General features: G+C 49.9%; 2 protein-coding genes across 4 annotated transcripts in view; one reads left to right on the top strand and one right to left on the bottom strand.

The window, feature by feature from the left end:
• PKP4 (plakophilin 4) overlaps nt 1–276 on the bottom strand; it is a 71,243-nt gene extending 70,967 nt beyond the window's left edge. The window contains exon 1 of the mRNA XM_069861713.1: nt 190–276. The gene's annotated coding sequence lies outside the window, so the exon portion shown is untranslated. The remainder of the gene's footprint in view (nt 1–189) is intronic.
• Nucleotides 277–462: 186 nt separating this feature from the next.
• Nucleotides 463–13,253, top strand: part of CCDC148 (coiled-coil domain containing 148) — a 55,537-nt gene continuing 42,746 nt past the window's right edge. For 2 of the 3 annotated variants that reach the window (XM_069861708.1, XM_069861706.1), the window contains exons 1-2: nt 3,796–3,915; nt 11,078–11,158. In XM_069861708.1, the coding sequence (XP_069717809.1) occupies nt 3,828–3,915; nt 11,078–11,158 (169 nt within the window). In that variant the 5' untranslated portion in view covers nt 3,796–3,827. Of the gene's footprint in view, nt 470–3,795; nt 3,916–11,077; nt 11,159–13,253 lie in introns of those variants that run through there. The other variant, XM_069861707.1, reaches the window with a different exon arrangement.

Here is a 13,253-nt window from a genome sequence, read left to right as displayed (position 1 = left end):
CGCGGGCAGCCCCGCTCCCGGGTGGACACCGAGACCGAGCCTGTGGCGGAGCCCGAACCGGAGCCGGAGCTGGAACTCGTGCCAGAGGCCGGACCGGAGCCCGCGCGGCCGCCCCGGCCGGAGCCCGCGCCGGTGCCGCCGCCCCCCGCGCCGCCCCGGGCGCCGCTCCCCGCGCTGCCCCCCGCTCACCGGACGGCCCGGCGGGGCCCGGCCCGCGCTGCCCGCGGAGGCGCTGGAGGCGCCGAGCCCCGCCGCGCGCCCGGCCCCGCCCCGCGCGTGACGTCAGCGCGCAGCCCCGCCCCGCGCGCCGGCGCCCATTGGCCGGGGGCCGCGCGGGGCCGCGCCCCATTGGTCACCGCCGCGGCCCGGGCCGCCAATGGGGGCGCCACGGCCGGTTGCCATGGCTACGGATGCTGCCGCGCGAGCGGCGAGGGGCGCAGCGGCCGCGGGGCGCCGGGGGCTCCTCACGGTGAGTGCGCGCCGGACGCGCCCCTCGGCCCGGCTCCGCCCCCCCGCCTTGGCCTGGTTCAGCCCCGCTTTTTCCCGGCTCCGCCCCCCCTTGGCTTGGTAGCCCCCCGTTTGACCTGGTTCCCCCTCCTTTGGCCTGGATCTCCCCCGTCAGGCGCGGCTCCGCTCCCCCCCTTTGGCCGGGTCCCCTCCCCCTTTGGCCGGTGTCCCCCTCCCTTTTGCCTGCATCCCGCCCCCCGTTTGGCCTGGCTCTGCTCCCCTCTCCAGCCCGGTCCCGGTCGCGGGGCGGGCGGGCGCAGCCGGCACGGGGCTCGGAGGGGCCCCGCGGGTGTCCCGGCGCCGCAGAACCAGGCTCGCCCCGGGGCTGTGTGCGCGAATCCTCGGGGGCCTCGTGTCCGTGCTGCTGCCCCGCCGGGGCGATGCCCGCTGCGTCCCCGCTGCGCAGGGCGCTGGGCTGGAGCCTCCGGAACCGCCTGGCAGAGGCCGCGGTCCAATGGCTGCTTCCCGCCGTCCGCGTGTTCTCCTTTCGCTCCGTGTCGCTTTCCTTCGCCCGTTCCCCGGTGCCCGCCTGGCTCCGGGTGCTCCGTCCTCAGACCCGGCTGCGGGGAGTCCTCAGGGGAGCAGCTCCTGCCGTCTGAAGAGGTCCTCTCCTTTGGCCCCTTCCCCGGTTGCACTGGTGCAGACTGGCTGGGAATACAAATAACCTTGAAAATGCTGGCCTTGTTTTCAGGGGCTCGTCTTTTCCATCCTGATATGTTCTCCGGTTTAGCCTGTGATGGGATGCCCGTGTTTTTTATCTTGGCATAAGCACGCGTGACATCTCCGTTGCGGTTTCTTCGGTGCTGACACTGCAGGTGGAACTGCCCTTGCGCTCCGGGGGACTGCAGGCCAAAAGCAGGGGCAGCTGAAGGGTCACCTGGAAGCTCAGAATTCATAGAGCCTCTTCTCTTAAATTCCCACCTGGAATGTCACATGCTGCGCAAGGAACTCTGTGGGCTGTTGGTACAATTGTTAATCTAATATATGTGTCATCTAATACGCTCTTTGTGTGGATTAGTGCAGTAGGAACTCCTCCAGTGTGACTGTGTGCCAGTGGAAAATGCTTTCCAGGTATGAACAGGGGTCGTGATCCTTGCTGGCCTGAGAATCTCTGGATCCATGCACTGGGAAGTGAATAGAAAAATGTTACCTCACTGGGATGCTGGCCTCCTAGGAAACAGGAGTCCAGAGGAATAACAGTAGAAAGTTAGTAAAATAAAGAGTGACAAGCATGAAACAAGGCAGGGGAAGGGTTAAGCGGGAGTGGGGAGTGAGAGAAAAGGAAAAGTAAACTGTGAACTCAGAATAAATAGATGTAGAATAAAAGAAGGAGAAATTTTTGAACGGGGTGGCACCCACTAGAAGGTAATTTCTGAGGCAGTGGCAGGCTGACTTTGCTGTTCTAGCAGAGGGGGTATAGGAATGTTGGGTTCCAGACAGCGGCGTTCAAAATTCCTGCTCTAACACAGGTATGGATTTCTCTCTCCCTGGAGGAAAGCTAGATATTGAGGTAAACTGCATGGATACTGCCAAGCTGCATTCTCATCATTATTTTTCTGCCATGGCCTTGAAGCATCAGCTGTGAATATTTGATTCCAGGTCCCGCAAAGTGCTTGGTGTGATCCCCACACTTGGAGTCACACAGCCGCTTTCCCCTGGCTCCAGCCCCTCTGCCGGGGAGGGGGCAGTGCTGCCCTGCCATGACATCTCTCCAGCTTTCCTCATGCACACAAACAAGGTCCTGCAGCTGTGCTGCAAGCTGGACTCAAAAATTGATCTGGTTCTCCAGAAAACCCCCCACATTCTTCAGTTTTCAGCTGGATCGATGTCCTGACCTGACTCACTGTTCCTGCCTCTGGTACAGGCACAGAGATCCCTGCGAGTACTCAGTGGGAGCAGGGCACCTGCTCCTCTGGCAGCCACGTGGAATGTTTGCCCTGGGTACCAGGTTCAGCAGAACCAAGGTCTGAGGAGCAGCAGCTTGCAGGACCACAACACAGGTGCAGTTGCTGGTCTGGTTCAGGTTTAAGATGTTCCTGCCCCTACAGGGGCATTGGACTGAATGACGTGTAAAAGTCCCTTCCAACTTGACGCATTTGATGATTAGGAAAAGCAGCCTCTTCTTGGCAAAACAACAGGATCCCATACTGGCGAATTGACTCAGCTTACAGTGTGGTCTGGTTTAGGGGCAGCGTACTGCAGCAGGAGGGCGTGGAGAGGTGCCCGGTGAAGGGAAGCCCTGACGTCAGCTCTGCTGCTGAAGCTGGCTGCGAAGCCAGGCTTTGTCCCACGTGCAGTGGGAAGTCGGGGCTGCTCCTGGCTAGCACTGCGTCGGGCAAAGCTGGGCAGCTCAGTAGCGTTGGCTCGGGTGGTTCAGTTGGAGGGTGTGTGGAAAAGCCAAGTGGGAAGTCCAGTACAGACAAGTGATCAGCATTCATTCTGTTCTGTGGGGTTTCAGGTCCTAAGCTCATATGCAATTTTTGTAGAAACTAACAACCTTTAAAAAACCCCTCACAAAACAAACCGCCCCCTGGGTCCTCCAAAGCAACCAGTCAACAAATCCCCCCTCAGGAGAGTGCAGACACTTCTCTGTTCACAGGCAGGTGAAGGCCTGCTGAAATCCTGCACAGTTCCTACTGATGACTGCGATTCTCAAGCTGAACAAAACTATTGCCTGTCTTATTGCTTGCCTGTGTTTGGGGGCTGGAAAAAGTGTTGAGGAGTTTGCCAAATTGTTATCTATCTCATCAGAGCAGGGATACAGAATTACAAACTGGAATCTAGAGATCTAAGGAAGCAATGAAGAAAATGTATGTGCAAAAAGAAGATTGATTCTTATTTGTGCACTGTACGTTTCCAAGGGCTGCAAATGAGAAGCTTCAGACAAGCATGTTTTGGTTTTTGTCATCGGATATCAGGCAACACTAAGCATTAATTTAAAGTGAAGGTGTGCCAAATACTTCCCTGCACGGAACTCTGCAATTTTGGCTCAGCAGAACTGGCAAAAGCTGTACAAAATGATACTGATGCTCCTGACAAAATAACCTGCAGTGGCTTCTAAATCATGTGAATTATCTGTCCTTCTTGCCTGCTATCTCACCGGCTGCAGACAAATGTTCTTCTCCGACTCCAGCTGTGCTGCTGTCAGACAAAAAACAGCCAGGCTACTGTAAGATACGGCGATGCGGAACCCTCGGTGTCAGCACCCTGATCCAGAGGGAGGTGTCCCTGCCCATGGCAGGGCTTGGCACTGGATGGGCTTTGAGGTCCCTTCCATTCCAGCCCATTCTGGGGTCATTAACTACTGAAGGCATCGGTGCATGTTCTCATTTCATCCCCTCTCTCTGACTTTGGTGCTGCTGTGCTGGCTGCAGCTGGCTCTGAAGTGGCTGCACTTGGTCACTGGAAGTGCACATTCTGTTCCAAACAACGCCAGCTGACTCGCTTGGTCCCAGGTTGCGTGGCAGATGGGGGTGACTTCATTTCCTACCCTTTTATGCCCCTTGTCAACTTTTAAAACATTTACTTCCTTTCTTTTACTTACTTGTTGCTTGTTTCCCATATAAAGAGGTTTTTAAGCTTGTTTTACCTTGGGTTTGCTGCTTAGAGTCCTCAAGTAATAGGGACGGACAGTAGTTCTCCTGTCCTGTCCAAACAAGCTATTTCACCCCTCCTTGCAGCATGATCAGGTATTCCATGGGGCTGGTTGTTGTAAGTGTTGCTCAAATTGATCTTCCTACTTTGGATTAAGTTTTACTTAATGAGGACGTAATGAGATTATCCTGGCCAAAAAGGACTCTGTCTCTTTGGGGAACCTACGATTTCTGATACTCAGCCTTATTTCAAATAGAGCCATAATTCTTTCTTTAGGGAATGCAAATTTAAATGATACTCAAACTATGGGACTTCCCTAGCAGCTGCTTTGACACTGAATGATAAAAGCATTATGCCGTATATTTTCTTCCTGGGGGAAGGAATGACTGCTGCCAGATTAAACCACTCTGGACGGGGGCCACCTTCAGACGGGTTAGTTCAGCTCGGAAAAGAGAATGGATCTGATTAAAGGATAAAGCTGGTTATTTGTTTGTTGCTTTTACTCCATGCTGTACAATGACAGCAATTCTCTGCCTCTTTTTGCTAACAATAATTAGGATCAGAGGGTTCCAGCAAGTGCATGTTAATGCTTCTCTTCTTTGAATGGAAACATGCAGGAGCTGAGTAACCAACATTTCCTTTGAATGTGAAAACCTAGGAAAGAAAACCCTTCTGCAAAGTATTTAAGATCTCTGATATTCAGGAGAGAGCACTACAGATCAGGGACTTGTATGTCTGGGTTGGGATGTTCTAGGAAACGTCTGCCCTAATCTGTAATCAAAGTTCCTGTTGATGGTGCGTTCAGTTTTCGATGCAGTGGCTCGTTTCTGGTTTTTAATGGTGTACACCCACCAGCGACTGACCTGAGCCACCAATGGGATGGTAACCCTCCAGGCAGCCCTCCCTCGTAGAAAACACGAGCAGCTGTTAAACTGTCATTGATTGCACCGTTTAACTGTGTTTTGTGTGGAGTTGATATGGCTTCGTAGTATTGATTTTACATTTAATAATTTGGCTGATTTAGGGCATGCACAGAAAGTTTTGTTTTAAGTGGCGTGTCCACGCCACTAAAGCTGTGCCTTGCCCCCATGATTTTGTCTGTCTTGGATAAGCAGCAGTTTAGCTGACAGGAAAAAATGACACTCATGGACTGAATCCTCAAAGATTTGTGTATGCGCAGAACTCGCTGAACCAAGGCAGTGAAGTCCAGGCCCCTGTAAGTAATGGGAGCTCTCTGGGAGCGCTCATGCCTGCAGAATTGGGACCTCAACGGGGTGCAGCCAGCACCAGCCTGGCAGGCGGCAAGCACAGCTTGCTCCAGGGTGCTGACCAGCCCTTGTGGAGTTTGATTTCCATCTAAACGGAAGGGAGAGTGATCTTGCCTCAGTCTTCGGTATTACCATGCTTAAGAACGTACTGAAGCCATGTACCTCAGGCACCAGTGCTCACATTAAGAATATTAAGGAGGAGAAACAGAGGATTGGTAAACCTTGTGGTTTTGGCTGTAGATTTAGTCATGATTGGCTGTAGACAGAGATGATTTGGTGTTCTTGGGAAGTTTTCTGTGTCCCAGAGGCTTCTGTTCCATGGCTGCTTCACCTTTTGTGCTTTTCTAGAGGCTGTGTTGGAGTCTGAACAAAGACTCAGAGCAGGGTATCTGAATTCAGGCTTAGATGAAAGTCGGCAGTAGTGAAGAGTTTTCTAGAAGGATCAGTATTAAAGCAGAAATAAGTTTAACTTGCAGGGCTTTTATTATTTTGATTGGTATGTTTTTTAGTTCCTGAAGATAAAATACAGTTTTATACAGGTCTTGCCCTTTCCAAAACCATCCTAACATTAGTTTTCAGTGTTTTTGGTGAAGTCATAATGTTGAGTTTGTGATAAAGGCAAATACTGTCCTTTAAAAGGCTGAGAGCAAATACAAATGCACGATGTCCTTGTGGAAGAGAGAAATGGGTAGGCTGGGAGGCAATAAGCATGTAATCAAACACAGCATCCCTAAAATCACAGAAAATGGCCAGGAAGTTGGTTTTTTTTGCATTGGATCTCTTCCTGCAGATGGACCCTCTGCTTTCCTTTCAAAGGAGAGGAGGCTAAGGCAAACGTGCAGTTTTGTTAAAATGCTGGCATTATATCAGAAACAGATCAGTAGAAAAAAGAGAAGTTAACAGATTCCTAAATGGATAAACAAATAAATAAGCCAGAGGGGAAGGGTTGCTGCTGCTGATCCTTCCCAGTAGTTATTTTTTTGAAAGGGCAATGCTTCTTGGGTTGGAAGACTCATTTAAAGCTGGCCAGATGGACCTGGATTAGGATGCTGGTTCCCAACATGTGTAGCACAGGAGCGTGACGCTTGCGTGGCAGCTGGGCAGGGGATAGCAACAAAGGGTTTTATAGAGAGAAGTGGCTGCCTGATCCAGTCTTTTTAAAGCTTTCAAGTACTCCCAGTTTTTCATCAGTAAATTATTCTTGCCTTCATATAGGGCTAGATGAGAGTCACCGGGTAGTGCTCTCTTCCTAAGGATATTGGTAAAAGCAGGACTGGGATGGTCAGAAACAAAAGCAGGTGGGAGGAAGCCTGTCTATAGCAGAGGGACAGAGTTTCTTTTAAGCTTGTGAGAGAAGAGATTGTGAGCTGCCTGGGCAGAACTTTTTCTAAAGGCAGGTGTTTTGTCTGGCCTTTACGTTACTCATAATCTTGAAATCTCTTCAGCCCGATTTGTTTTATTTAACATAAAGTCTTACCCCTACTAAAGGCTGGATGCAGTAATGAGACTGTCAGGTGGTATTCCCTTTCTCCTTGCTTCCAGAGTCTGATGTGGTTTTCTTTAAGTTTGTGCATAAATACCATGCTGCTGTGCTTTGTCTGTGAACAACAGAGATGAAGCAGGAGCTGTGAGCTGGGGAACTGGAGACGGACCAGAAGCCTGCCTGGAAATCTCACTGGGGATGGATTTGTCTGCACAAGGCACTGGTCGTGCTGTTGAACTTGGACATGGATTGCTGGTACTTTGACAAGGCAGTTTGTGTCCTCCTGTGCAATTGTGTTCCACATAGTGCTCACTGGCAGAGCTCCCAAATGCAGTGTTTCCGTTTTGCTTCTTTAAAAGCTTTCCTCCAAATCTGCTGAGTTGTTTCGTCATTAGCTCTCCAGCTACAATGCTCCTCACCCCTTCTCCTGCTGCTTAGGTCTCCAAGTTTGGACTCCGTGGTGGCTGCATCTTTAGTCAAAATGCCGTCCAGTTTATGATGGGAAACACTCCTCTGTTTGTGAGAAGCAAGTCTGTTCTTGCTGTTGGTTACAGCTCCTGAACGGTCTTGCACTCACGTGGGGACAGGAGGTGTCTCCGTGTCCAGTCGGGGCTCTCAGGTCCTTGAGCTGCTTGGTGTCAGCCTGTCCTTGAGCTTAAATCTTGTTGCATCTAAGGTATTTGTAGACAAACTTGCACTCGCTTGTAGGCTTTGGAGCACTTTGCAAATTGCAGAGTGAATTCGAGGAAGGACTCTGCTTGTGCTGCCTGCTAGCTTGGGCTGGAGCTCGCGTCCGTTGGGAGTGCGGGAGTGCAGCCATCCCAGCCTGGCTAGCTCCACGCCACTGGCAGTGCTAGGGCAGAGAGTCATCCAGGTGTGTTCCTGGAAGCGCATGGTCTTAGGTGACACCAAGTATTGACAACTTCGTAAGAACCTCTTGGGATCAGCCAACGGAGCATGGTCCTGGCTGCTTCGGATCCCAGCCTCGCGGGGCACTCTGGACCGAGTCCGTGCTGCCTGATGCCGCCGTCACAGGGGCTGCTGGAAATGGCTGCTGGGCAGAGCTGAGAAAGGGAATCCAGAGGGACTCTAGTTACTGAACAAAGTGGTTTGGGTTAACACTCCAGTGACATGGTATCTCAATTTGATTTGGGATGTTTGGGTGTGAGGTATATGCATGGCTCAAACACCTTCGGTGCAGGTTATCCCTTAACATCATGGATAACAGCCATCCAATATGTGGGAATCCTCGTGGTTCCAGTGCTTAGGTCACCCTTCAGAAAGAGCACAGGAACCCCGAATTTCCTTCCTTAATGTCTCTCTATCCCTAACCACTGGGATGCAATGTTTTAAGGAAGGGAAGGTCCCTTTCTCTTTTGGGAATGGTGCCCAGATTTCCCTGTGGCTCTGTTCTAAAGAGTCTTTTAAAAGTTTTAAGGCAGAGATGTCAATCTTCTTGATTTTTTTCTTAATCTTTCTGGTCACAAACACAACATGGATTGACCATGTTCCTAGATGCTGTGGTAGGGTCAAACCACATTTTATGGATGTTACTAAATGAATTGCTAAAAAAGCCCACAGAAACAGACATTTTCCCAATGAAAATAAAAGTACCAGAGCAAGAGAAGCAAAGTGACTCCTGTTCTTAGGAGCACTACTTACTGAGTAATCTTTCTTTAGAATAGTATGTGAATTAAAGTTGGTCAGTTGTAATCTGTGAAGGTGAAAAGGTTTCTAAGGTATTGAACTGTTACTGACATTGATATTTCTACTCTTTCTTTTTGGCTTCAAAACCGCATAGGTATAGGGGAAAAATCCTTACCTGTAACCCATTAGCTCTGTTCAAGCAGCTGCAAATCTGTAAAAATTAAGTTTTCATCATGAGATGTGAATTGTGGCTGTAAGCTGTGGTATTCATCCAGACAGCATTTCAGCAGAAACTGAGGGGGGCTTGCAGGGTGGAGGCTCAGCAACCCCTCCCCCGAATTAGCTAACCTCTATCAATTAAACTGATGTCTTTAAACCTGCAAATTAGTCAGTCTTTGTAGAAGTGGTATTGTGGTGTAAATATACCAAGCCTCACCCCAAATTGATTTCCTTTCCCCTGTTAATGCAGACTCCACATGTAGGAGAAATGCCAGCAGCTCTCAGAATTTAACAGGAGCATTGACATGGTGGAAATGACTCTTTTAAGGTCATAAAATGCAAAAATTCTAAAGGTCTTTTCAAGAGCAAAATGATGGAGTTGCTTAAAAGCACTGCCAGATGCATTGAGATGCAAAATCCAGTGGCTCTTGTTAAAATTGAAAATACCCCTGGAGATATTTGCCTTGCTTTCTGAAAATGGGAGTGGAAATGCAAGAGGAAGTAGAAAAACATTCCGGTACCTATGATTTTCCATGATTTAACGTTTGTGCTTGTGAGAATGACAAATGGGAGCAGGTTTTCTGCTGTTTGAAACTGCTGAATCACAGTTGTGCTCTCAGCTCAGGGGGACTGAGCTCGTCAGGGATCTCCTCAGCTGCTGACGCCAGCCCTGCGCTCTCGGAATGCTCCTTCGCCCCCGACGGGCGAGCGCAGGCTGCACAGCGCTGGTGGGGGCTTCAGCTAACCCTGGGAACAGAGCAGAGTCAGAGACTCTTGGTAGGTGAAGTGTTTATTTGGTACCACTGTACTGGTCCCCTCTCCAGCATAACCACAAGGAAACGGGGTGCCAAGAACTGCCAGGTTGAGCCCAGCCAGGTTCCACTACTGCGAACCTCTCATTTTGACTTTGTGAGGAACTTTGATGTCTCACTTTGTAGTTAGGACCATTCCATTTTGTGTTTTCCTTTGTCAGTGAGTATTCACTGTTTTCTGCTTAGTTTGGTCATGGAACATTTACTGTACAGAGCCTGGTGGTCGTGAGTTTTCTTTGCCTTGTCAGTTGTGTAGTGAACATGAACTGATATCAAACTGCCTGAACCGCAGGATCGGGGTGTGTGTCTTCGTGTGCTGCAGTCTCAGCCACACTTACCACTTGTCTGCAGTAATCGTGGGAGCTCATTCATCAAACTGTTGTGCATCGAGGTTGGACTTCTAGGCTTTAGCTGGTTTTGATGATTCTGCAGTGCAGAATGTTGCCATGAAGAAACAGCCTACAGGGGAGTGCAATGCGCAGGATCTGTGGTTGCTGTCTCACACTTTTTGACTGGCATTAACAGCTCTCTGTTGGAGTCGTTCCCTTTCCATTGCTGCTTCCGCTCTTCCTTCCCTCCTCCTTGTTGCATTGTGCCAGCCTTGGAATTTGTGTGGTTAAACTGGTTCAACTCACAAGCACTGCAGAAAAGTGACTCCACAAGCCAACAGATTTTGCCGCTCTGCTGTTCACAGTGCTGCTGCTTGCAGTGGGACCGGGAAAATGTCAAAGATGGGATAAAGTGGATAGGATTTGCGTGTGGGAAATGTTGGTCAGGTAGAGCCGGGCTGGAGAGGAGGGGGTTTGTGGGGAGACTGGTTGGATGTGACCTTCCCTCCTGGTGTTCAGCTATTGATCCCATTCAACCGTAACTTCCCAGTTTGATCTATTGCGTTCCTGTGCATGCAAGACCTGCGGTGCTGCCTGTGCATGCTTAATTCAGGTGAAAGGAAGGGGTTTAAGAGCATCAAAGTTGTTCTCTATGTTGTGTATCCTATTGCATCTTAAATGCAGGTTTATCGCAGGCTGATGTGAACACCTGGTACGTGCTGCCTGCCATCATTGCTCACCAGGACTGAGCCAGGGCTGCTGCAACAGATGACCTGGGCTGACAGGTGTTAGTGCAGAGAGTCTTAGGGGGTTTACAGGAATCAATACGTAATCCACAATCTCCAAATATAAGGAAACAGTGATCTGCGCTTAATTTGTAAAACCAAAGAACACCTTTAAAACATTTGATTTTAATTATTTATAGATCTTACATTTGGGTCAATAAGATTGTTGTATTTCGAAAAGCACAAAGCAAAGAACGGGTGATCTACAGGACAACATTACGGATTCATTGAAGAGATAGTATTTCTTTTCCTTAGCGGCTAAGTAAGGGTCATGCAAACTCTCAGAATGAAAGATGAGTTGTGGAATTTCTGTCTAATTACATTTTTAGTGACGTGCCCTCTCTCCTCAAAAAAACACATATTTTTTTGAATGTGTTTTCAGATCACATCCACAGTGTTGGAATTCTCAAAACATCCATTTGTTTCTCGGCAGGTATGAAAAATACATTAAGAAAAAAAATGAGTGAACTGGACCATGGAACTTTCTTTGCAACCCATAGGGTTAGTGATGTAGGTACGTATGCTGCAGGTATGTATGCAGAAGGGCTAAGGCCCAACTAGAGCTCAGATTGGCCAAGTCGGTGAAAGATAACAAAAATTCTTTCTATAAATACGTTAACAGTAGAAGGAGGACCAGGGAGAATATTCAGTCCCTATTGAATGCAAATGGAACAACTTTGACAAAGGATGAAGACAAGGCTGAGGTACTTAATGCCTTCTTTGCCTCAGTCTTTAATCGTAAAGAAAGTTGTTCTCTGTATGTATACACCCAGGAGTTAGAGGAGCAGAATGAGGCTCCCATGATCCATGAGGAGGTGATTAGAGACTTGCTTGCCCAGCTAGACACACCTAAGTCTATGGGGCCAGATGGGATCCATCCAAGAGTATTGAGGGCGCTGGCGGATGTGCTGGCCAAACCCCTTTCCATCATCTTCCAGCAGTCCTGGAAGACTGGAGAAGTTCCACTGGACTGGAGGCTGATGTTGTGCCCATCTACAAGGGTCGCAGGGAGGATCCAGGGAACTACAGGCCTGTCAGTCTGACCTCAGAGCCAGGGAAAGTCATGGAACAGGTGATCTTGAGTGCTGTCACGAAGCACATGCAAGAGAACCAGGTGATCAGGCCCAGTCCACACGGGTTCACAAAAGGCAGGTCTTGCCAAACAAACCTGATCGCCTTCTATGACAAAGTGACCTGCATACTGGACGAGGGAAATGCTGTGGATGTATCTTCCTGGACTTCAGTAAAGCCTTTGGCACAGAAATCTGGAAACTGCCTGGAGGAGAGGGACCTGGGGGTGTTGGTTGACAGCGACTGAACATGAACCAGCAGTGTGCCCAGGTGGCCAAGAAGGCCAATGGCATCTTGGCTTGTATCAGAAACGGCGTGACCAGCAGGTCCAGGGAGGTTATTCTCCCTCTGTACTCGGCACTGGTGAGACCGCTCCTCGAATCCTGGGTTCAGTTCTGGGCCCCTCACCACAAGAAGGATGTTGAGGCTCTGGAGAGAGTCCAGAGAAGAGCAACAAAGCTGGTGAGGGGGCTGGAGAACTGGCCTTACGAGGAACAGCTGAGAGAGCTGGGGTTGTTTAGCCTTGCGAAGAGGAGGCTGAAGGGAGACCTTATTGCTCTCTGCAACTACCTGAAAGGAGGTTGTAGAGAGGAGGGAGCTGGGCTCTTCTCCCAAGTGACAGGGGACAGGACAAGGGGGAATGGCCTCAAGCTCCACCAGGGGAGGTTCAGGCTGGACATCAGGAAAATATTTTTGAGGGAAAGGGTCATCGGGCACTGGAACAGGCTGCCCAGGGAGGTGGTTGAGTTGCCATCCCTGGAGGTGTTTAAGAGATGGGTGGATACTGTGCCAAGGGGCATGGTTTAATGGTTGACAGGAATGGTCGGACTTTGATGATCCTGTGGGTCTTTTCCAACCTAGTGACTCTGTAAAAAGTCTCTGTTTTTATTATAAGTTCCCTTTATATGTCAAGAAGCTGCTCTAATATTTTCCCGCAGCCTTCTCTTCTCCATGCTGAATAACCCCAAGTCCCTCAGCCTGTCCTCATAGCAGAGGTGCTCCAGCCCTTGGATCATCTCCATGGCCTCCTTTGGACCCATTGCAGCAGCTCCATGTCTGTCCTGTACTGGGGGCCCCAGAGCTGGATCCACGTAGGGTCTGACAAGAGCAGAGTTAAAGGGGCAGAATCCCCTTCCTTGCCCTGCTGGTCCCACTGCTTTGGATGCAGCCCAGGACACATTTGGCTTTCTGTGATGTGAGCACACATTGCCATCTCGTGTCCAACTTTTCATCCCTCAGCACCCCCAAGTCCTTCTCGGCACGGCTGCTCTCCATCCTGTCATCCCCCATTCCGTACTCGTACCGGGGATTGCCCTGGTGATTGATTGGAAAAAATCTTTCCACAATGAGGCACCATGTGGAGCCACGTGGTCGAACATTCCGCAGACAGGTAGCAAATGGAAATTTTTAGGGAGGCTTGAAGGCGAATCATGGGAGGCTTTGCAGGATTTGCCTTTACATTTTCTGTGGGACCCCCCTGCAGAACCGTATGTCAGATGTTGCTTCCAGCCAGTGTGCTTTTAATAGTGCTGGGGAGA

This window comes from Phaenicophaeus curvirostris, chromosome 7 (genome assembly GCF_032191515.1).
Source record: "Phaenicophaeus curvirostris isolate KB17595 chromosome 7, BPBGC_Pcur_1.0, whole genome shotgun sequence".
Taxonomy (NCBI): Eukaryota; Metazoa; Chordata; class Aves; order Cuculiformes; family Cuculidae; genus Phaenicophaeus; species Phaenicophaeus curvirostris.
The sequence above is the reverse complement of the archived record's forward strand: the minus strand, read 5'-3'. Positions and strand labels throughout refer to the sequence as shown.